This window comes from Leuciscus leuciscus, assembly GCF_965113295.1.
Source record: "Leuciscus leuciscus genome assembly, chromosome: 9".
NCBI lineage: Eukaryota > Metazoa > Chordata > Actinopteri > Cypriniformes > Leuciscidae > Leuciscus > Leuciscus leuciscus.
In genome coordinates, this window is record NC_138733.1 from 19,092,456 (window position 1) to 19,117,704 (window position 25,249).

At 36.8% G+C, this 25,249-nt stretch overlaps 1 protein-coding gene across 1 annotated transcript; it reads left to right on the forward strand.

Moving 5' to 3' along the window:
- The first annotated feature begins 2,946 nt into the window (after positions 1 to 2,946).
- Positions 2,947 to 19,819, forward strand: ppp2r1bb (protein phosphatase 2, regulatory subunit A, beta b). Its single transcript, XM_082179633.1, has 15 exons — positions 2,947 to 3,081; positions 3,711 to 3,801; positions 4,880 to 4,980; positions 5,109 to 5,341; positions 5,431 to 5,578; positions 6,142 to 6,297; positions 6,385 to 6,499; positions 6,596 to 6,666; positions 11,538 to 11,672; positions 12,640 to 12,813; positions 13,128 to 13,188; positions 18,155 to 18,309; positions 18,430 to 18,572; positions 18,661 to 18,752; positions 18,844 to 19,819. The coding sequence occupies exons 1-15, from the start codon at positions 3,004 to 3,006 to the stop codon at positions 18,858 to 18,860; spliced, it is 1,770 nt and encodes a 589-aa protein (XP_082035759.1). The 5' UTR covers positions 2,947 to 3,003; the 3' UTR covers positions 18,861 to 19,819.
- Positions 19,820 to 25,249: the final 5,430 nt, after the last annotated feature.

Below are 25,249 nucleotides of genomic sequence, written 5' to 3' on the forward strand. Positions count from 1 at the left end.
TTCTGATTGGCTGTCAATATTTTTATCGTTCATCAACTGAATAAAATCGTTCTGAAAGTGATTCCAACAATATAGTTTCTCTGTGCCGTTATTGTTATAGATGTGGTGTGAACTCTGCTAACGCTTTTTTAGAACTATATCGTTATTTTTATAGTTATCGTCCTTGGTGTGAACGGGCCTTTAGACAAAATGAATTAGCTTAATAATATTTGTTGTTCTTAAATTCCTATCAACAAGTTTCAAGCTGTTGCATTCTTGAAAATGGTTATCTTACGATGTAAAAAATTACGCAGTGAATCTTAGTTTGCTGTTAACATTACAAATGAAAACATTTAAAGTGACCATATATTTTTACATAATCCTTTGCTTACACTATTGTACATATTACAGTAAAATACTGTTCAAATTTCAAAAATCTTTTCCTAATTTATTTATTTTTTTGGTAAAAAGGTGCAAAATTACAGAATGGTTAAGGGAACTCTCTTCTTCATTTCTGTAAACAATCTGTTCCCAAAATTAAATTTACTGTGGAACTATGTGTCTTTCATAAAAAAAACTGTACATTGGAGCTGAATGCTCAGGATTTGGTCTAGAATGTAGAAGGGTTGCAACAGCAAAGGTTATTTAGAATAAGGACAGTACATACATTTTTTTCACTAACTCCAAATATTTTGTTCATTTCACAAATGGACCATATGGCAAGTCAAGCACCCTCTTGCCTGAATCTGTCCTTCTTTTTCTGTGACCCTGAGCCACCGATCTCTTCCTTTGCTTTGTTTTCCCTCGCCGTGCCTACATCCGTGTGCTATTAGAATGGCGATCACCAGCACCATTCACTCTAAATTGTAACCTGTCACAAGCCCACATCTTCAGGCATGAGTCATTCATTCTAAGTTGGTGGTCCGTGGTCTAGAAGTTGATCGGACGAACAGTGATGGCTGTGGTTGAGGTGTGAGGCTAAATGTATTTCCACTGGATGAACATTCATCCAATTAACTGCTGACATCATACCCACCAGGATAGGTTCATCTGCTTGCGGTTAATATGTTTATGCCAGTTTGGCAAATGTACTGTGTTTTTAGCAATCTTTTTATTTTCAAGGTCATCAGTGTATATGTAATTTCCCATACACTAAATGAAATCTTAGCTGTGAAAATTGAACTGTAAAATTGCAGAAAATTGCATGTTAGGAATGGATTCTCCCATGTATTTTTGGAACAATACATCAGGGAACAAGACAGCAAACGGAGATTAATTCAAAGAACAAATGTTCTTTTCCAGGTAATGACTATACTTCTGAAGCAACAGCACAAGTATAACATCTAATCAGACATGGTGAAGTAATTTATGCAAATGCAGATTAGCCAAGGCGCTGATGTGTCCTCATATACATAGAGAGAAGTAAAAATAGAAATACATTAACAGATTGTCATGTAGGCGTAAATGTAATGATGCTCATTAAAATATAATATCAGCAGTAATTTAATGCACAATACAGATCCTTTGCTAAAATTCAAGGGACCCAGTACCAATTTATTAATATTATTATTTTTGAATTAAATATTTTAACAAAATATTTTCTGAATAAATTTGCAAAAACAAAATAGTGTCATTATCCCTGTTTTCCTGTAGTGTAAAGTTATATTCTGGTTTTCTCATACAGGTATATGTGAAACAGGCACCGACACTATGCGCACAGGCTTAAGTATGCATGTTCAAGATCATGTTTATCCTTGAGATGAGGGTGTAGGGGGTGCAGGCTGAATCTCTTTCTTCCTGGTACTTCCTAAAAAGCGTGGAGTACATGAAAGAGCTTAGCTTGATGTTATATAAACAGCAAGGGCCAAGGGTGGTCTGCACACACCTGGAGGGGCCTGGACCTTTGAGGAGAGAGTACAGGAATCATGTTCTAACATTAATAAGCTCAGAGTGGAAAATGTGAGGGAGGCATCTGAGGAAAGAGTATGCAGGCGATCGGAGGCAGGGCTGGATCTGAGAGAGCCTGATGTGAGCGAGGAATGTTTGACGTCATTCGGAGTGGCCTCCAGCTACTTGATTATTAACAGCTGACAGCCCCCCTCTGCATGTTCTTTAGGGTCATATACCGAACCAAACAGAATGTAGATTGCCCAGAATGTGGATATTTAATCATATTTCTGTTTTAATATCATTGGACTGGATGGAAATTATAAAGCTTTGTCAAAATAAAGAATTCCAGATTTAGTTTTTGTATAAATAAATAACTCCAATGTATTTGTGTTTTGGAAGATATTAAATCAACAATAATGTGTTTCCCCCTAAGATTTCTTGGCACCATTTAATATAACCTTGAAACCTTTCAATCGATTTTTTGTACATTTTTAGTAATTCACACAAAAATAAACATTCTCTCACATTCTTTACTCAACTTCACTATAAAAGTAGGCTATTCTAAAAATACAATAGTACATTTGACTCATGCACTTGTACATTCCAATCATTCTGAATCTTTCCCATAAAGACTAGAAGCAAATTGGAATTTCAATGCTGCTGTGTAAACAACAGACCCCCCCCATCACATGAATTTAATTTGATGTGCTCAGATGAACGTTGTAGCCTAGTCCTTACAAATTTATTAATAACATAGGATTTTAAAGTAGGCCTACTGATTTCAGAATTTACCTTGTTGTTACCTTGACTGTCTGAAATTCATGTTGTAAATCAGCTCCATATTATGTTACTCATTAATCCAAAACTGCCTTTCTAAAAACCCATTGGAAGATTAATTTGCCTCTGACTTTAAATATGAATCAATATTATTTATTATATTATGACCAATATAGACTTTTTTGTTATTTTTATTTTTGAGTTTTTATTTTAATTTTAATGTAGGCCTGTGCATATGTGTTTATAATTCGTTCTCACTCTGTAACTGGACTTTAAATTTGTTGGGTGTTTTCCCATCAGCCTTTGCTCCGAGCGGAAGCTTCGCTGAGTCTGAGGTGATCATCATCCAAGTCTAAAATGGCAGGAGCAGACGGAGACGATTCGCTTTATCCCATCGCGGTTTTAATCGATGAACTGAGGAATGAAGATGTTCAGGTAGACATTAGTCTAAGAAAATTTGTGTTTAATTCATATTTTAAAGAATTTTTTATTAGCATTATTAGCATCCTCTATCATTACGCTAACCGATTTTCTCATACAGCGAATCATTTACAAAAGAACTCGCTTTTTCTTCTCCTTATTGATTCCTCCTTGTCTTGTAGTATTTTGTTTTTGTGCAGAAAATGCTCAAATTGAATGAGACCGAATGAAACCTGTGTGTGGATAGAAATTGGCCGTCATAATAATCATGCAATTGACCGGCTGTGTATCAAAACGTAGTGGGCTGCATACTTAGCGTTTTTGGCGGCCTGTTTTTAAAAGATGAACACTAGGATACGAGTTTGACACCAATTCTTTTTACAGTCTATGGTTTGACATGATCCAGACTATGATTCTACATACTGAACCGACAGACCTGGGCACTGTCCCCCTTACCTGACACACCCATGGCAGGTCTTGAAGCCTTGAATGGTGTGTGTGAGGAATCATCCAAATGTGTAGTGTTGAGGTCCTCAACTGCCACTGACCTAGATCTCTATGCTTAAAGCAATGAAACAGAATGTAATGCAGGGTTGCATCTTTTTTTTGTGTGACTATTAATGTAATTCTGTGCACATCCTCAGTTGCGATTGAACAGTATCAAGAAGTTGTCCACTATTGCTCTGGCACTGGGTGTGGAGAGAACAAGGACTGAACTACTGCCCTTCCTCACTGGTAAGAATTCAATCCATCATGCATTTGCTCTGATTCAGATTTTTTTTATTTTTTTTATTTTTTTCTGATACAAATGAACTGCTTAAAAGCTTTTGATTCATTTGATCATTGCACATATTTTTTTTTCTTCTGATCTGCTATTTTTTTCCTATTAGATGGAATATGTTTAATATTTGTTTGCTACAAATTATTTAACAAATATTGCAAAAAATATATGTATGTATATATATTATATATATGTAAAAAAGTTTTTAAATTTGCAATAATAGTCATGATGTAGCGGAAGTAGCGACAAACGTTTTCTTCCATAATCCATCCGAGTGAAGCGGATTATCAAAAAAGAAGACAAATTTGTTTTTGTTTTTTCATATTCAATTTTAGAATATATTTATATACTTGTATGTTTTTTTTTTTGCTATATAAATTATTAAATTAATATTGTATCAAATTATAGGGTTTTTAGTTTGCAATAATAGTCGTAATGGAAGTAGTGACATCATTTTTTCTTTTGTATTGTGAAATGGTTTATCGAAAAAGAAAAAATTATTGGATGGAGGCTGATGTGAATGTAAACTTGCAGCAGATTGTAAGAAAGCGATGGGGATTCAAAAGTATTTGAAATGAATGGAGAACAGACCCGAGTCTGTTGTTTCACCAGATCAAGTTATGACATTTTAATTATATTACTAGTTAATTTTATATAATTCAGTGCATGAATGAATTGTTTACTATAACTGTATTATTATTATTATTATTATTATTTATTTATTTATTTGTTTGTTTGTTTGTTTGTTTGTTTATTATGGAACATTTTCATTTTATACTAAAATATCATACCTGGTTTTCTTTTGGTTCACAAGCAAACTTTTGTTATATTACTTGGGGTTTTATGTTTTGTTTTTTATAAAACTACTTTTGCATCCAAAAAAACATGTACAACCAAATATAATGAAATGCACAGGAAGATTTATTTACCCTTTGATGTTCTTTCAAAGATCTTGACATCAGTTACACTTGCTTTTGGTAAGTATTACTTGCCAAAATATCAATTAGCTAACTGACACCCCTTCATCTGTAGACACCATATATGATGAGGATGAAGTTCTTCTTGCCCTGGCTGAGCAGCTCGGGAGCTTCACTGTACTTGTTGGAGGTCCTGAGTTTGTGCACTGTCTCTTGGTAAGTAATAAGAGGCAAATTAATCGGTTAAATAATTGGATAATGACCAGATGAGATTTTAGCCATGGGTTATCTGGTGTGGAGACGCACCTTACTGCTTGTTTTCATCCTGCACTTTTCCTCCTCAGCCTCCCCTGGAGAGTTTGGCCACAGTGGAGGAAACGGTTGTGCGGGACAAGGCCGTGGAGTCTCTGCGAAAGATCTCTCAGGAACATTCCCCCGTAGACCTAGAGGTGCATTTTGTGCCACTTATGAAGCGTTTGGCCAGCGGCGACTGGTTCACCTCCCGAACGTCTGCGTGTGGGCTGTTTAGCGTCTGCTACCCTCGTGTGTCCAGTACTGTTAAAGCGGAAATCCGTCAGTAAGTTCAAATGATGCCTTGTCTTTGACATACTCATTCAACATCACTTGGGTCATGTTCAGTATTTATTGATATGATTGTCTTCACAGGCACTTCCGCACACTTTGCTCAGACGACACTCCCATGGTGCGTCGTGCCGCCGCCTCTAAGCTAGGCGAGTTTGCTAAGGTTCTGGAGCTGGACTATGTTAAGAGTGACATCATTCCTCTCTTTACAGCACTAGCATCTGATGAGCAGGTACGCTGGTACACATTTGTTTTTTGGCGCAAGTTTAAAAAAAATTTTTTTTTTAGATCTATTAATTTAAAAATGTGATTCATTTTAATACATACTTAAACTAAACATAATTATTTAATAATGAATAATTTTTATATTTTTAATTAGAATATATTTATATTTGTTTATAATATATTATGTATAATAATATATTTTATTATCAGAACCCACAAATATTTCCTCATTGCATTATATTCAACATATAGTTTAATGTAGTAATGTCACTGAAACTCCGTAAACGTTCATTTTGTTCCTCACACAGTACTCGCGCTTTCAATGCAGGCATTCGTTGGGTCTCTTACACAGATAAGCCGCGCGCACATACTCTCCTGATGCTCGCTATGCTAAAACATGTCATTGCTTGTGCCATTACCTTTTTACTTGGTTTACACCACGCACAACATTTTTAGAGTCATTAAATCAAACATTTTCCTAATGGTATATTATTTATATTTTTTTCTCCTTCCTGTGGGTGGAAATCGCATTCTTATGTCATTAACCCAGGCATTTACATTTCTCTGCAGGACTCTGTGCGTCTTTTGGCGGTAGAAGCTGGTGTCAGCATTGCTACTCTCCTGCCACAGGATGACTTGGAGGCTCTGGTCATGCCCACTTTACGTCAGGCAGCTGAGGACAAGTCCTGGAGGGTGCGCTACATGGTGGCAGACAAATTCTCTGAAGTGGGTACTTATGAAACGCATATTTGGCCGTTATCCACATTTCCTCTGAGACATAGACTAAGTGGATGTTTTTCTGTTTGTGTAAAGTTGCAAAAAGCAGTTGGCCCAGAGATCACCAAGAATGATCTGGTCCCGGCCTTCCAGAACTTGTTGAAAGACTGCGAGGCAGAGGTCCGGGCTGCTTCTGCCAACAAGGTGAAAGGTGAGGTGTCCCTCTGCCAACATCCCAAAGCTTGATTTCTCTATGAAAACAGCCACACAAAAACAACATTATTTCATGGCCTGTTTATCTCTGCAGTATTCTGTGAAAATTTGCCTGAAGACAGCAGGGAGACCATCATCATGACTCATATTCTGCCATGCGTCAAGGTACACATTTTAATCTCGCCCACTTGTTTATGAAATTGCGTGTGGCTGAACAGTTATGCTGCACGGTGCCGGCCAAGTTCTCTGGAGGGGGTACTTAGAAAACTCAAGCTTGTTTTTTGATAATGTGATATCATATCTGGGAAGGTGTCCAGGTTGTCTCTGCAAGAGATCTTGCAATAGGTCTGGTTGTTTTTGTGTTATTTTGGGGGTGTTTACATCTTTGCCATAAACAAGTGATAGATTTTATTAATTAATGACAAAATAATTGCAGTAAAATAGCTCATACTTCAAACATGCATGCATATATACTTGGGGTGTAACGGTTATCGGTAAAAAACTGAACCGTTCGGCACGCACTTGTACCGCGGTTCATCTTAAATCTGATGATATAGGCCTATCTATAATATGGTTTGTTGAAAATAACGTGTAAAACAGACTAATGTATGTTTCTGTTGATGGATACGTATTCTGGCTTCCCAATACATTACAACAGCGCTGGTTAAAAAACAAAACAAAACACCTTGGGCAAAACAGTCACTCTTTGTAAGCTTTGTTCAATACAAGTGCTGTATGATTTAATATGACCAGTCATTCACCCGTCATCACTCGGGTGTTGATAGTGCGCGAGCGCAGGTGGGACCTAAACAGCACACGTTGCTTTTTGTGTTTAAATTAAATCATTTAAGTCTTTCCAATTTAAACATTCAAACGTAAGAAGATGTGTAGAAAGCTGCCTCTCAGACAGCGCACAAATATTGAGTTCTCTTTCAAGTCTTGCGCTGTTCTGAATGGACAAATTCACACAAAAATTGTTAAAGCTGCCGTCGGCAAGTCTGGCAGATTGGGTCGATTAGCCAAAATTTTGAATGTTTACAACTCTCATGCCCCTCCCCACTACCAGCGAGCACCCTCCCATCGAGGTTGTGCTCGTCAGTGCGTCACTGTGCGTGTGTACCTGATTTTCTGTGAACGCGTCCGTCTCTTCAGCATCTATCAACACCATGGACTCGGAGGTAGGCTGCCCTGGCTAATCTATCCATAGATAGAAATAACCGAGGAATTGGAAGCTTGTTAGTAGATTTTCTCTCCGCCATCACGCTTCATGCAATCTCCAGGCAAACTTCAGGCGTGGCGTGTGCATGTGATATTAACGTGCGCGAGTGAGGGGGATCTGTGGCGTGTGCACGACCTGTGATTGACAGTCAGATCTCACACCCCCCTGCGCTGATTGGACCTGATGAAGCGGGAGCGCTGGATTTTTGCAAAACAAATAACACGCTCCAGGTGGAGTTAGAAGCTCGGGTTTTTTTCTAAAACCACCTTATTTATGTTGTTCTGTCGGATTATAGTGTCGATTACACTGAATATGATCAAAAAAATGTTGCCGACGCCTGCTTTAACAATGCCGTCTTTGCGAGTATCCTTGCAAACGAAGTAGGTTATGTCTTAAGTGAATGTAAACAGTCAAGACAGACAACGCACGTGTATCAGTATGTTGGATCTGTGCATTGTCTTAAAGTGACAGCAGCCTAATATTCCTGCTGTCTGTTTGTAACGTTAATGAAACAACAGAAGTCAAGGAAATCACTCACTGCTCTTGACTGAATAGCTTTTGTAACTTTAATAATGATTAGTCCTTATTTAATTTATACAGTGAAGATTATATGGTTATTTTACTTTTGATTACTTTATTCAATTCCTGTTCCTGAAAACCACTCTTAGATGACTAAACCTGATAAGCACCATTTATTTTATTGGTATATTTTCTCTATTGTATTTATTTGTGCTGTTGCTTGTAGTTTGATTATTTGTTCTTATTTTCTTTATTTTTATGTGACAGTAGTTCTTTTTCCCCCCCTGAACATAGCACATATCAAACCTTACCGAAACTGTGACACTAAAACAGTGATGATAACTGAACTGTGAGTAATTTGAGCCGTTACACCCCTAATATATACAAACTAAGCTTTATGCCCCGTCTATACAGATTATCAGTTCACTCATTTATTTAGGTCATCATCAGCAGGTGAGTTAACTTTGTCATTGAACTGTCCATCTGAGGTCATGGGCAGCAGGGGTCACTGTTGTTATCCGTTACTCCCATTAGTGATCCCATGTCAGCAGTCTGTCTCTAGGTTTGCTGTAGCATCAGGTTTTTATTATTTTTATTTCCTGGTATATGCATGTGACTGACTAAGTCATGGAGTGAAATGGCATTATATAAATGAAGCTGCAAGGCTTTTAACGAGAGCGAGAAAGAGGGACCATATTACCCCTGTACTGCAGTCCTTACATTGGCTTCCTGTTAAATTCAGGATTGATTTCAAAATGATCCTGTTTGTTTACAAGGCACTATCAGGTTTTGCCCCCCAGTATATTAGTCATCATCTTATTTTCTACTCTCCTTCTAGAGTTCTCAGGTCTTCATATCAACTACTTTTAAAGGTTCCTCTGTAATTTTAAACAGAGGAGATTGTGCTTTTTCCGTGGTAGGTCCCAAACTCTCCCATTCCACGTGAGGTCAGCTCCATCAATTGCCACTTAAGTCTTATTTAAAAACTTATTTAATTTCTTTAGCTTTTGTCGTGGTTGCTATGTTGTAATATTAAATGTTGGTTTTGATGTCATCATTGTTGTAAAGCACTTTGGGGCAACGTCTGTTGTTTGAAAATGTGCTATGTAAATAAAGTTGCTTGTTTGCAGTTCAGTACAGTTTTACTGAATTAAGCCTGAGTTTACCAGAAGAATTAACTAAAAATGTGTTTTACTGCTAAATAGAATTAGTAAAAATGCTGTATTGTCTGGAGAAACAAATGAATCAAAGAAATTCTAATTTAAATGTCTTTCTTCCTTAAACCAATTCACTTAATACAGACTAATACAGCAAGTCAAGATGAATCAAATTTAACAAACAACTAAACAGCTAAAAATTATCTGATATATTAACTTGATTCATTTTGACCTTTTGATATTATTCATTTATTTCCCAGAAATCCTTAATAGGCATTTTTATCTGTGCCACAAGTAGTTAAATACATTTGTGGCTAAATACTGCTGTTTAGCATGGTTTTAATTAAGGGATAATCATGGTATAAGCGGTATAATCTACGGCTATCTGTGCATTAAACGATGTGAACTCCGCTTCGTGTCGGGTGGTTCTTTGCTTCCATGTCGTGCATTAAAATCATTTAATGGACATTGTCCAGCATTGACAAGTTAAAGCACTAAATTTGACTGGAAGGGTTAAAATGGCGGTTGTTTTAATCAGCTACTACTCGTTCGATCTAGCATTCTGTCCACTTTAAATCAGACACAGAGATAAAGTAGTGTGGTACGGTTACATTTATTTGATTGAATCATAACATTTATTTGAATTAATTGGCCTAGAGAGAAAGACGTGTGTGAATTACCTGCGTCTGTGCAGCTTCTCTTTAGCAATGATGCTGTGAGTTGAATTAAATTAAGTTGAATTGCTGTGAGTTGAATTAAATTAAGTTGAATTGCTGAAAAACAGCGACGTTACCACCTCCTTGCTAAGTAATATAATGGGGCAATTCAATAGCGAAGTTACTTTATTAATAAAAGTTGCTGGGCAGCGTTGACAAGTTTCTGTGTTCCTGTTCCTGTGTGTGTGCTAATGAAAGCCACGCATTAATATAGAACTGTGATATCATTAAAAGTTTTTATTGCACACCTTCCAGCCAATTAAAATTGAGTATTCAGACAGGCCATGGTATAAATTAAAATATTTGATAATGTTTAGTTTAACTATTTTCTGCCAAAAATCAATGATTCACCTGCCACATTTATTCATTTAGCAGATGCTTTTATCCAAAGCGTCTTACAAATGAGAACAATAGAAGCAGTTAAACTAACAAGAGGACAACAATATGCAAGTGCTATGACCCTTCCCAGTTTAATCAATTTTTTATATATATATATATTTTTTTATATATAAAGATAATAGATATAGAATAGAAGATAAAGTGTTAGTATTAATGGATTAAGTGTTGCCGAAAAAGATGCGTCTTCAGCCGTTTCTTGAAAATGTTGATGTTTCAGCGAGTGGCTTGTATGGATCACATCTACTTCACATATGGTGTAATAATGATTGGCCCTTAATTTTTCCATTTGTAGTTAGTGTCTTATGGAAATAGAACTTGAGACTCAGCAGTCAGTTTAGGACAAGCCTTTTTTCTGATTTGGGCTACAAAGAACAGTGAAACAGCCTTCGGTGTGCTTGCTTGGGCCGCACAAGGTGTTCTTTGCTCTGAAGTGGCCTGAGAGTCTCATGACCTGATGTTTGATGTCTGTTAATAAGCTTATGCAAACGGATTCTTCCTCACAGATACAAACAGCTTTCTGCTTACTTTGCCGGCTGGTGTGATCGGCAATTAGCTTATCCACACAAGCCACTCGCTGAAACGTCGTCAGATCAAAGATAATTTAGGTTTTTGGACCCTCTGCAACGTTTTACAAGCAAATAAATGTCCAGGTTTACAGGCTCAAATGGATCCCACCCTGGTGCTGCTTTTCTTCAAAGACTCCCGTGATTGGGTTGGAAATGTTTAGGCACCAAATGAATCCGTATAGGGAGCCATGGTATGATTCTAAAAAAAATTTAAGCATTTTGTTCAGCAATAGTGTAGGTGAGTAGTATGGTTGACTCGTTGCCAAATTGTCTGTAAAGTAGACATAATTATTTATTTATTTTGATTGATTTGTATTTTCTGTAGATTGATTCAGAATTGAGATGTGCATTGATCATTTTTTCCACCCCATCCTACAATCACCATCTCTCTGATTACAGCTACTTGTAAAAGAATAGCTTGATTTCAAAGCCCTCAAGTCTCGTTCTCTTCCCTTAACAGGAGCTGGTGTCTGACACAAACCAGCATGTGAAGTCTGCCCTGGCTTCTGTCATCATGGGTCTTTCTACCATCTTGGGCAAGGACAACACCGTAGAACATCTGTTGCCCCTTTTCCTGGCCCAACTGAAGGATGAGGTAGGGCACCTTGTGTTGAGCTTAAGGGATGTTTCCTAAATAATCTTCACTAAAGTCCTTGATTGATGTTCCTTTTATTGGGCTCTCATCCATGAGCACTCTCTGAGATGTATTAGCTTTTAAATTGTAGTAATAAACTCTTAGTCTGTTTTTAAATGAAGTTGAACTTTGGCCTCAGCTTTCAGCTAGGCCATGCCAAAACCAAAACCCATCCAAACGCTTTCCTCCTGTGTTTGTGTTCCCTTCTGTTTTATTGGACTCCTCTCGATTGTCAAACACACAATCTGAAAATGTTAAGAGCTGGGTTCTGTGAATTCTGTCCTGAAGTGTATTTCCATTGGCCGCTTCTCCGTCCGGCTCTGTTTGACTAACAAACTTTGTTGTTTGGATTTTAGTCAGTCATCACCAAAGTGCACTTGCTCAAGCAGGTCATCAAATATTTGGCAGCATGTATGCATATGCTGTAACAATATCACATGAGTGTGGCGTCCTCCTGGAGCCTTTTAAGGAAATATAAAAAGAAACCTTTTTTCTTTTCAGTAAAATTCATACATGTGACTTTTACTCATATAATTACAAGAAATTATGATTACTTTAAAGCCATGAAATGAATGTTGCCTATGTTTACTTTCTTCAAGACATGTTTAATACACCAATCTTATTTCTGGTCTTATTATGTCTGATTCATCTTTCCATGTTATTGTAAAGAAAATCTTTTTTTATTTAACTTTTTGGTTGACGATCTGTTACCAGGCTAGCCTTGTTTAATCCTTCCTTGAAAAACAAATATATTTAAATTGAAATAATTTAAACTAATTAAACATTAAATGAATTGATTCATTTAAAAAAATATATAATAATAATAATAATAATAATTGATTAATTGACTAATTATTTAAAGATTCATTTATTTTATTTATTGATTGATTTAATCATAAATGTATTGTGGTGTTCTATTTCCCTGTAGTGCCCTGAGGTGCGTCTGAACATCATTTCTAATCTGGACTGTGTGAATGAGGTGATCGGGATCCGGCAGCTCTCTCAGTCTCTTCTGCCAGCTATAGTGGAGCTGGCTGAGGATGCCAAGTGGAGGGTTCGACTGGCCATCATTGAGTACATGCCATTGCTGGCTGGCCAACTGGTGAGTCTGTGCGCCACTCTCGCAGATTGATTAGATGGATCTGGACTGAAGACTAGTCTGCTTTCTTTCTTGGACTCAAAAATAAATATTCTGTAATTTACTGACCCTCATGTTTCAAACCTGTTAATGGTCTTTATGAAAAATCCTTATTTATTTATTTATTTATTTATTTTTTACACACAGTTTAAGGGATTGTTAAGCAGATCTCCCAAAAGGAGTGTACAAATAAACTGATTTGCAAATGGGTTTTTTCCCCCAGCTTATTATTCTTTTTAACTGCATGGAATGTAACTATATTCCTACTTTGTTGCTAGGGAGTGGAGTTTTTCGATGAGAAGTTGAATTCCCTGTGCATGGCATGGCTCATTGATCACGGTAGGTCTTCTGGGTCCTCTTTTTCCAGTGTATGATGATTCAAAATGATGTGTAAAGATGTATTGAGTTATTGACAACAATGAACCAAAACCTTTAAACTGTATAAGTTCAAGCAGATGCATTTGCTTACATTTGAAGATAGCACAGCCAAGATGTGAAGCAGTTGTCTCTGCCTCTCTTCTGTCCTACTTCTTCCCCAAAAGGAGAAAGAGAAACGCGCATGTATCTCTAGACTTTTCTGCTCTGCTCTCTTGGACAATTACAAGACTCTTGTAATAGACAAGACTCATTGACTCAAATATACTCATTGACTCTTACATAAGACTCTTACTCCACTGTTCATCATTCTTGTTTCTTCCCCCTTCTTTCTCTTTTACCTATGTGTGTCTTTCTGTCTGTCTTTATTAGGGGCCTTTCTTTTTATTATTATTATGCTCTTGAAGTCTATGGCAACCCATAAAACAGCTTGCGAAAAAGTTATACAATTTGGCACATTGGTAGAGGACAGTCTGAACATTAACCACTGCGATTTTGGAGTCTTTAACTCAAGCTCTAATGCCACCAACTGTCCATAGTTGCACTCATGTTTATGCTAATAACTTTTGAACCATAAGGGCTAGAAACTAAATTATTTTCTTACATCTTACAACAGTTCCCACACGAGTGATTTATAGATTATCATGACAGAATATGCTAATTGAAGATTGTTATTTCCACATCAGCAACATAAATTCATCAACTAACCATTCAGAAACGTCCTGTTGCATTCTACATGTCACTTCTTGAGTCTCTTCATCATTGTCCGACTCCAGTTTAAACATAAAAGGCAGAACAGTTTCTGGCATTTTAGTGCTTGTCTGCCTGAGTTAATTAGAGCTGCTAACACACACAAGCTCTTGAAGCTCCACCCTCTGTGCTGGGAGCAGCAGCTCATTTGCATTTAAACGGACTCACGAAACGACGCGTTTTTACACATCGAAACATTTTACAATCCTACTAGCCCTTTATTTATATTTAAAACCATTCTAATTGATTTGGTGAGGAACAGCGTTTTGAGCAGCATTTGCAGACCCTGTCATGCTGTCATAGCCACTGCAGTAGACGCATATCGCAGTATTAAGGCTAACGATTAATCGATTAATTGATCGTTAATTTAAACGACGATCGATCATGGGAATTTGTGAAAATTGACATCCCTAGTTTTTACTGAACCTCAAAAAGGGACAATTTTAACTTGCTGTAAAAAATTATCTGTGGATTATTTTGAGATAAAACTTGACATACACACTCTGGGGACAACAGAGACTTATTTAACATATTGTAAAAAACGGGGCATTATCCCACCCTTTAATAGTTTCCTTGGGTAATGCAGAGAACATGGATACCAATTTTGCCATAATCGGTTGAACTTCCTGTCCGCCATTTTGTTTTTCTTTAAAAACCTACTTTTTCAAACTCATATACCTTTTGTCTGGTTTTCACCAAATTTGAGTCAGGTCATCTTCAGACCATGCTGGCAAAAAGGTAGGGATTTCATGTTGATAGACAAAACCGTATTTGTATACCGCATCAACGAATTTGACTGCATAATGCCAAACTGCATCTGAGGCTGTATAGATTTGACATTGACACCAAACTTTGTTTGTAATTGCCACCCAACCCAGACCACATCAGATCGATTTGTTTTCAGTGCCACGTATTGGTCAAAAGTAATAAGCAATTATCACATTACAAGTGATTGTATTGATGGGATTTCAACTATTTTGCTTAAATGTCTCAATGTCTTTACTAGTGCTGTCAAAATTAATGCGTTAACATATGCGATTTAAATATTTTTTACACGTTAAACTGAAAAAAAATTATGTAACATAGCATCTGTCCTTTGGCTGGCGTTACATTAAATGATAACGCCATCATTCGTTTAAGTGCCATTAAACAATTCAAGCACGATAAGAGGCAAAAAAGAACTCAAATCTGTACTAGCGCGCTGTCTGTGAAGCGGCTCTCTGTGAACAAATGCTCGAAGCGCGCGCACAGAATGCTGCTTCAGACAGCACGGCAGTGCCGCATCGAGTTCTTTTTCGCACTTGAATGGACAAAAATGCACAAAATTATGCTGAAATGCCCGTTATTGGCGAGTATCCTCATAAGCATGGTCTTAAATTGGTTAAGAAAGTGTTAAATTAATGTAAAGAGTTGTGAGAAAATAGAATGTGTCAGATCCGGGTCATGTGCAGGTCTTAAAGTGACAGCAGCCTAAAAAACCACTGCTGTTTGTGATTTTAATGTTAATCAAAGAACAAAAGACACAGAAAATCACTCACTGCTTTTGACTGAATCACTTTTGTAGCTTTAATAAGGATTCATCTATATTCAAATCATAATTTTAGATGTACCTATACCTGTTAGGCCTAAAAACTTAAAGCACTATTTACAATGGTACATGGGTCAAAAACAATGAAAACCATAACCTTTTTTTTTTGTGCATTTTAGCAGGGAAAAATCTGAATCGGTCTGACTGGAACAATAAAAAATAACAAACTCTTTGCGTTGAACCTTTATATATTTAAAGCACAGTTAAATGACATTTATTACAATGGGTTTACGTAAAGATTTTTTTTTAAGTTTACTTAAATTAAATGTTTTTAAATGTTACACATTATAGCTTTCAGTTATACTGTAATTTTGATTGGCTATAATTAATGGCTATGTTATTATTATTTTAATATTATTATTATTTTGAAGTAGAAAAGGTAAATTTGCACAAAGATCTGAATCCACTTTTTAGTCCAATTAAGTTCAGTCTATATATACAGTAATCATAGACTGCAAGTTATTGAGATTCTGTTTTTCATGTATTAATTAAAATTACACATTACATATACACTACCTTACAAAAGTTTGGGGTCAGAAATAATTTTATACAACAAAGGTGCATTGAGTTAATCGAAAGTTACAGTAAAGACTTTGAAAACTTTTGTAAAATTATAAAGAATTCTGAAAAAAGCACTAAATTAACATATGTGACCCTAAAGATTGGAGTAATGGTTGCTCTGAACTTTTTTTTTAACAGATAAGAATTTTAAACTGCCTGCTGATCTTGTTTTGAGTGACATGTCAATGATAATGAATATTTCAGATTGATGGGCCTCTTAGTAAATCTTCAATTTAATGGTTGTCAGAATGGTTATGATCTTACTCTGAACCATGCGCCGAGTAGATCCAGCTGTTGAGGTGTTTTGCATGGTGATTTTCAGTGAGGAACTTGACCACACACACACACACACACACACACACACACACACACACACACACACGCGCACACAATTACACTCTGACACAGTTGTAGACAAAGGGCCAGATGGGTTACATCACTGGAATGTTCTTGTATATCCTGTGCTGCTGGGCCAGTGCTGTTGTCTTACATAAGAGCTCAGAGCCGAAGCGGCGCTATTATCGGTTCTGTCATGTGTAAATATGAACTCATCTTTCTGACAAATACACACAGGCACATATGCAGAAGGTACACAGTGTCAAATGGATTGTCTCATTTTGTGTGTGTTTTATAATCCCCTTTTTAAAGCCTGACCTACTTCATGAAAGTGCTCATCACATTTTGGCTGACTTGAAGTATTTCTTTTTTTTTCTTTCATAAGCTCTGTGGAGACTATGGGTGGGGATTTGTCATGAATTTTAAACTCTAAATAGGATTGTCTCAGGCAAATTCCCAGCCTTTTGAGAAAGGGGGTTATGTCATCGTCAGACTGATTTGAAAGAGCCGCCCGTCTGATGTTAAGTAGATTTGTGATGCACAATTTCACAGGATGTTTGTAGATATTTACTCTTCCCAGAATGAAGGTAAAATGGCTTAGATTGTGATCTCTGTTGGAGATATTGTGAAATCAGGTGGAATGTAATCTGTGGAGGTAATGCTGAGCACCAAAACAACGTTGATTTAACCCCACTTAGGTCCAAATCTCATGCCAGAAATCTGATCAAACAAGCGGGGAAAGCTGAAAAAAAGCAAAGTAAATATTACAGAAGTATGTAATTCATGTCAAGTCGTCTTTGAGGAGAATAATAATAAGGGAAATGATGGACCTCTGTTTGATAAAGAGTGTGGTGTACTTTAGCGGATAAAATCTGGACTGGTAAAGTAAAGATTGTTGTCTTCAACCCTTAAAGGGACAATCCATAAATCACTGTTGTGACTTTAAATGGGGATTTAAGTTGTACATGAAATAAAATGTCACATGTTTTCCTTCTTAATTTCTTAATAAAAGTTCCTGCTTTTATTGTGTGAAATTAATGCTAACAGGGTACTAGTGAATCTTGCTCAGTTTAAAAAAAATCTAGTTTTCACAATCTATTCAATATACAGCGGAAAAAGTCCCATTTGTGTTTTGTATGTATACATTGTTTGTTTGTTTGTTTGTTTTATTTATTTGATCAAATTGTATTTACCGGTATGTATATGTTTGTGTTTTTTATGTATGTTTATTTATTTGATAACATTTATTTAATGTATGTCTTTTTAATTGAATGCATTTATTAATTTAGTTTTATTTATTATTTTTAACTTTTTTGTTATTTAATTTTTTTTCTCAAATATTCTGTTTGTCACATTTTGAAAGTTAAATGGTTTGTTAATGCTATTTTATATTGAATTTAAGTACCAACTAGACAAGAGTTGTGGTATAGTGATAGTAAGGTTTTACTATAAGATTTTTGTTCTGTCCCTTTAATGATTGAATTGTAAGTCACTATTTGGATAAATGTCTAATGGATAAGTGACTACTTGCTCACGACACTGAGGAATGTGTGTCTTCAGGTTGTATGGCAGTGGACTATAAATCTGGCAGCATGGACTGAAATATTTGTGATTGCAAAGTATCTGAATGGCGTTGGCCCACGGCATAGATTTTAGTATGCGTGTTAACAGAAGTATCTTTGCCGTGTTTTGCAGTGTATGCCATTCGAGAGGCTGCCACCTGCAACCTAATGAAGCTGGTGGAGAAGTTTGGAGCAGAATGGGCCGAGAACACCATTGTGCCCAAAGTCCTTGGCATGGCCATTGATTCCAACTACCTGCACAGGATGACCACTCTTTTCTGCATCAATGTAAGTATGGATGGTGCCTGCTCCAAGTGCTCATCCAGTTGGTAGTCATTTCATAAGTAACTGGTGTGGCAAGATTGGAATAACTGGAAGTCTTTTTTTCCTTTTCTTTATTTGGGTCAGGCTCTGTCTGAAGCATGTGGACAGGAAATCACTACCAAGCACATGTTGCCTGTTGTCCTCAAGATGTCCACTGACCAAGTGGCCAATGTGCGCTTTAATGTAGCCAAGAGCTTACAGAAGATCGGGCCAGTTCTGGACAGCAGGTTTGTTTAAATAATAGCTGCCTATACCCTTTTGTTGTTCATGGTGTAAGCAAACATACAGCATTACTTACAATGATGTATCCCACAGTGCTCTGCAGGCAGAGGTCAAACCAGTCCTGGAGAAACTAGCCACGGACCAAGATATGGATGTGAAGTACTTTGCTCAGGAGGCTTTAAGTGGTACATATCCCTTAATCTCTTTAACCTTCAAGCATAAATGTACTTAGAACATTTTCATTCTCCTTTTTTTTTCTTTCTTCTCTCTCCGTAGTTCTTGCATTGGCTTGACTGACTTCCTCTCCACATCCAGTGAGAAACTGACAACACAAAACCTGTTGCATTCTATTTATTGTTCTTTTTGAATGATTAAGTATTGTCTGTTACTTTGTTTACTCTCAAAGATATTGAATGTTCAAAGGATGGACTTTTGGTTAAGTTTTACCTCTCAAACACTGTTAGAGCAGCTCAGTTCTGCATGCTTGCACAGTTTGAGCCATTCCTGTGCATTCGTTTCATAATCTGTACATGCCTGCTTCAGCATGCCTTTTGATTTTTCTTAGACCGGAGCTCATCCTGCCAGTAGCAGATGATGCAAAATGCCTGTTTATTTGCTTTAGTAGATTTGCTAGCGCACAGCACATTGTTTACATGTGTTCCCTCTCCGGAGGGGAAAAAAGTCTCATGGTTTAACCGCAGAGTCCTCTTTGTGCACTGGGTGAATGGTTAGATTACGGGCTCTCATGAAATTTGCTTTACGCAATGTCACACCTTTATCACAAGCTTTTTCCATCTTGGGACCATGTAATTAAATCAGTTCAGCTCTAACACGGGATACACGTCTTAAACGGCATCACTCACACAGTTTTGCCTGCAGGTTTGTGCCCATGTTGGTCCTGAATATCCCCCTTTATTGACTTGCTCTAACTTTTGTGCCAATAAAATGTCTAGTTATAGTACAATTTATAAGTTTGTAAGTTTTCTTTTATTATCTTCTTTTATTAAAGTGGAGGGCATTTTAAAAGTGTGGTCATGTAATCATTGGGCTGGCATGGAGGAAGTTTGTCTCTCATGGAAGGTTATAGACTTAAATGAACAATATTCATTGCTCCAAACAACTTTCACCTACTGCATTCTGAGGAAACCTTGCGTTCATGGTCAATATCATGAGAACTTGTAGCTCTGTTTTTGTTTAATTAGTTTGGGATATTGGTGTACCTTTAGGACTAAATAAAGTCATTTGAACCACGTATCTTGCTGTTGTCATCTTTTGACGCACTCACAGACTAATCGTCGGCGTCGCATGATTCTAACTAGAACTGGGTGTGCGTCACACCTGTTAGATATTGTCTCTAAGAGGTTGTCATCCTATATAATTTTAAAGATTAATGTGGAATCAGGTTTTTGGTCTCCTGATGAACCGTTTTCTACAGTTACCTGGATAGTGATCCTATCGACCGCATTGGACTGCGTGCTTTCGTCACTGAATTTGGCAGGAACTGGTGGTGCTGCACTTCTCCTGTAGTATCACATGACTTATTTAACCTGCATTCTTGTGAAGACTGTAAAAAAAAAAGACTGGATTTCTGACTAGATCTTAAAATTTGAACCAATTACATAGTTAAGAAGGGTAACACACTATCCTGTATCATTTGAATCCAAACCCTTATAATTCTGAGGGTATGGTAGTCGTAGATCAGGCAGACTTTAGCTCAATGGTTTGCATGGGTATTTAATACTGTCTCATTACTTAAACCTAAATGTGGAGACAGTGGACCATTAGTGAGCTGTCTGAACCTCAAATTATTGCTTTCTGCAATTACTCTTATAAATGACCACATGGAATATCCTAGCATATAGAGCAGAAATAAATGTGATGTGGACCTCTGTTTTGAAGAAAGAGGATGTGTTCAAGTTACTCATCTCTGTTGTGATAAGTCTACTAGTTGGAATGGGTCATGTGGCTAATTGTTTTCAGATGTTCCTGCTTTTACTTGAACAGGATTATGCAACGGCAGCTGTGCTGGAGAGGGATAATAATCACTTTGTTTAGACAAATCAAGCTGAAATTCAAAGACTGATGGCACGGAGATAGGGGTCATCTACTCACAAAATGCTGTTACGTCTTGTGTTTACAGTGTCCAAAAATATGACATCATTCAAATGCTTCTGATGGGTCTTTGATGAAAGTACAGATCTACCACTTCTCTCCTCTTACATAAGATGTTCCCCAGGGTTCAGTACGTGGCCCACTTTTCTTTTCTTCCCTTGCATTGATGTCAACTCTCACTACTATGCTGATGATGAAATTCAGATCTCACCACCGGCTCTGAAACACTACTTCCTTACTGCATTCATCTTGGCATCAAGTACTGGATGGGCTCTAACTTCCTGAAACTTTAATAAAATGAGGTGATGCTAATTGGACAAAAACGAAGCATGAATTTTTTTTGAAGCCCTCTGAAACTGTGTAATTAAGGTGTCTCATTAGGGTGATTCCTCCCTCTTTTGGGCAGGTAGTGATGTGATGGCATTAAGTGATGTCACTTAATAAGATTACATTCTTTTTAATCAACATGCCATTGTCTCAAACTCACCAAACTTCAGCACATGCTTTTAGTGCAGCATCAGTTATATACTATAGTCTTGGGTTTCTAAATTCTGTCCCTCAAAATCTACTGTCTTGCAGAGTTTAGCCGACCCTGATCATACCTGAACAAGCTTCAGGATTACTAGAAAATTACAGGCATCCTGCATCAACAATGCATTATTGTTTGTTTAAGGACACGTGCAGTGTATCTCTGGTTGCAGTTTTGGCCCTGGATTCAATTTAATGTTAAATTTGACTTCAATCAGAAGACAAACAATGCAACCGACTCACAAAGGACCTCCATTCATTGTTGTTGAGTTTCCTTGAACCAAACGGCCAACAGAACGAACAGCATTTTTCAATTTATACAGTTTACAACATTATAACTGTAATGTTGTTACATAAAAAAAGTAATTTATGCTGCTGCCGAGGGTGTTTTTGAAAATTTGTGGAACACTCACAGATTTTATCTTTTGCTATTGGAACAAATGGAAATACAAAAATGATATTTACTGTCATCTCCTGTTCACCACTATAGACGTTTCCCCAACTCTGATGACTTCCACTGCTTCTTTTCTCTTGACTTTTGCTTGAGAACCCCGAAATGTGAAAAGGGTACATTTTCTAGTAATCCGGAAGAACTTGATTGGCTCATTCAGGTGTGTTTGATCAGGGTTGGAGCGCTTGAGTGCCTTTGTTATATATTTCTAATATTCCATATGATTGCCTGATGATTCTCTTTGAGACTAATCAACAGCATTGAAGTAATTCAGTCTAGTTCTTTGTGAAGTTTTGCCTCTTATCTAATGGAATTGTATAAACTGCCTCTCGTTGATGACCTGTTATAGACCGAGGAAAATCCTTTCCTTAATATTGTGGAAATTCCTGGAAATGTTTCTCAAATATCAAAATGTTTAGTCTTCCTTTATTAAATTGAATATTTTGATAAGAAAGGCAAATGCTTGTGGAGTGGTCAGTCCTTCAGATTTAATAGTGTTGTAACATCGATGCCAACATTTAAGTGCTAAACTTTGAATTAAGATAGATGTTTAGTTACTATAAAATTATCCATCTTATTTTTCCAAATGTGTGGAGACAAACTGTCGTAGGCACAGGATGCATTTCAGAATTCCAGCCCAATGAGATTTGGAAACCACAATTCCATGAAAATGAGGATTTGATGTGTTTCTGATGGTTTAAGGGGATTAGAAAACTACACAACATGGTCAGAAACCAATCTTACTCAATAAGGAAGGACTGATTGTTTCATGTTAAATCATTCATTGAAATGGAATCATTGGTGTGTGAGATGTTTTTACGACACATTAGCACAGTCTGTGCCTGAGGCTTATTTACTGGTCAGCCATTACTGACTTCATTGGATCAGTTGTTTCTGTGCACTTTAGCTGACTAAATTATTCTGTGACAAATTACTGATCATGATGTTCCTCTGAGGGTAAGCTGTCTGATAACCACCTAATTATGCTGTAATAATATTATTCTACAGCAATGGGAATATTATTGCATTAACCACATTTGTCTCAACTAACCTCCTCAAGATTCTGGAAAGATGGGGGAAGATGTTTACTTTTAAACTGTAACATATAGATGTAGTTTAGGATGTGCAGGATGATGATGCATCGGCCAATGTGTTGATATAGGAAATAAACAGAAACATTTGCTAATTTAGTTGTTATAGCAAAATGTGCAATATTAAAAGAGGGGTATAAGATGGTCCCTGGGATGAACTTTTACAGAATGCATAAAAGACTTATTCATATTTATTAATAATAAAATATTTTTTTAAAGTGTCAATTTAAACTATTCTATTTAAAATGTTATCTTGACAAATTAGTTAAATAATTAAATAATTGAATAACCGATGACACACAAAGCAGTAAAAGATTCATCTGAAAGGTCAAATTAATTTTTGCATATTTAACTGTCACCAAGCCTAAATTTACTTCACTATATTACAATTAAATCCTAATCTAATCACGACAAAAATATAAATAGATATTTTAGCACCGTTTTTTGTTACAAATTATGTAGGAACAGTAATAGATGAATTTATGACAAGAGTGCGCCTCAAAAAATGTACATCATAAAAGGAGTTCTGACCTTTGGCACAAAAAGTCGACGCACACACTTTTAATTGAACCTTTGGTTTTCATGCTAAAATTAGATCAGTTAACCTCAAAACTGTTTCAACTGACTAAATCTCACAAATGTTGATATTCAGATGATTCAAGATTAAAAATAGTGTAGCCATAGTCAAAAGTGATGTGAGATGAGATTTTGTGGCATTTATGGTCAGGAGAAAAAATTAAGTTTGTACCCTACTGAGTAACAATTCCACCGTAAACCTGGCTTCCATTGCAAGACATCAACAATATAGATGGTGTTTATGCTTTATGGAAGTTGATCAGTAACCCAAAAGAGATTTTTATACCATAGTTTTACACTTGCTCATTGTTCCAGTTAATAATGAAAAGAAACAGATTCAACTGAACAGAACTGCAGTGGGCAGACGGCACGTGTGAAATAGACATTTTTCTAACAACTGGAAACCCCTTTCACTCACAAAACGGCCTCATCTGAGTTGGGTAAGAGAAATATTTAGTAGGCCTAGTTGTTGATTTCGAGAACAGTGGAAAAAAAAAACTGCAGTTTCTCCGCTTGTGTAATTTGTGAGCATTCTTGTGTGGTGAGCTGTCTGGAAATCAGGCTCTTGCCTCATCTGTGATCAGAATGAGTGAATGAGAGTGAGAGGGCGAGAGCGTACATGGAAGTGTGAATGAAGCGAGTGAGCTCGGGGTCATGTGAAAATCACAGCTGAAGAGGAACCTCCCTTTGGGAGCGAGCTCTGAACGCTCTGCTGAACGCATTAAATGAAATGTTCTAATAGATAATTGAAAGTTTGGTGAGCATAGATGCACACAATTAAAGCCTTGACCTGTCTTAGACACAAAAAATACTTTCATTTGTTTCATAGTCTGAAATACTCTATCCCCAGCTTCACAGACGAGGATTAAGCCTAGTCTTGGACTAAAATGCTTGTTTGAGCTGTTTTAACTGAAAGCAACTTGCACTGATATATCTTAAAACATGTCAGTGCCATTGTTTTGTCTCGAGATGCACACCAGTAATGTTTTTTTTTTTTTTTCTAAGGCACATTTATAAAAGATACTTATGTCCTAGTTAAACTAAGGGCTAATTCTGGCTTAATCCAAGCCCTGTCTGTGAAACCAGGCCTATATGATCTTTAATGTAAACACGACGATTTAACATTTTCCAGTGTGTCTAGTCCCGTTCACAGTTTTTGATAATTTTCACAAAAACGTCATGGCCCCCAGAATATTTTGTTGTGAATATCTGAACATGCAATAGGCCTATATAAAAAGAGAGAACAGACACTGTTAAAAAAAAAAACAACAACAAAAAACGCGTTTTATTCTAGCTTCATTCAACACTTGAATATGTTTCATTAAAAAAAACCCCACCGTTTTGAGCAAAAAGCTGAGAAAATCACGTTTTTGTCAAATACGTGTCTGGATCAGATTCAGAACGATGATCAAGCATGGAGTAAATCGAGTCCATCAACACCGCTAATGCTTTACATCCCGGGTCGACATTTCATTCAGTAACATTAGGCAGTTTGGATTTATATGCCGTTTAATTAAATGTTGATGATCTGCAGCTTATTCATGTGCTTTGATCAGGAGGAGTATAAGTAGCCTAGATACTCTTTCAAATGATGTGTCATAGCGCCGCCTAGTATTAACAGTGAAAATTCCGTGTTTGTTGGGAAAGAATTTTCTCGAAAACGGAAAATTCAGGTTTGGCGGGGAAAGGGTGTCTATAAAACAGTAAAGTCTTATGACATTTGGAGTCGCGCAGACCACGAAAGTGGCGGGAGCTCCGTTGGCGGTGACTGTGTCGAAAACCTTCAGATGACACAGCTAAGTCACTTATTAGTGACTGCGACTTTGCAAGTTACCGAATCGTGAAATATCTGCTAGACACACACGCGTCTGTGCAGTATGACGCGACAAACGAAAAGTCCAAAATCGTTGAAATCCAGTTGCGA

What these genes read in the sequence shown, in the direction of transcription:
- ppp2r1bb (XM_082179633.1), top strand. Translation starts at nt 3,004, where the DNA reads ATGGCAGGAGCAGACGGAGACGATTCGCTTTATCCCATCGCGGTTTTA. An exon ending in CATTGCTGGCTGGCCAACTG is followed by an intron (nt 12,814 to 13,127) that starts GTGAGTCTGTGC and finishes CTTTGTTGCTAG; the next exon opens with GGAGTGGAGTTTTTCGATGA. An exon ending in GGGCCAGTTCTGGACAGCAG is followed by an intron (nt 18,573 to 18,660) that starts GTTTGTTTAAAT and finishes TGTATCCCACAG; the next exon opens with TGCTCTGCAGGCAGAGGTCA.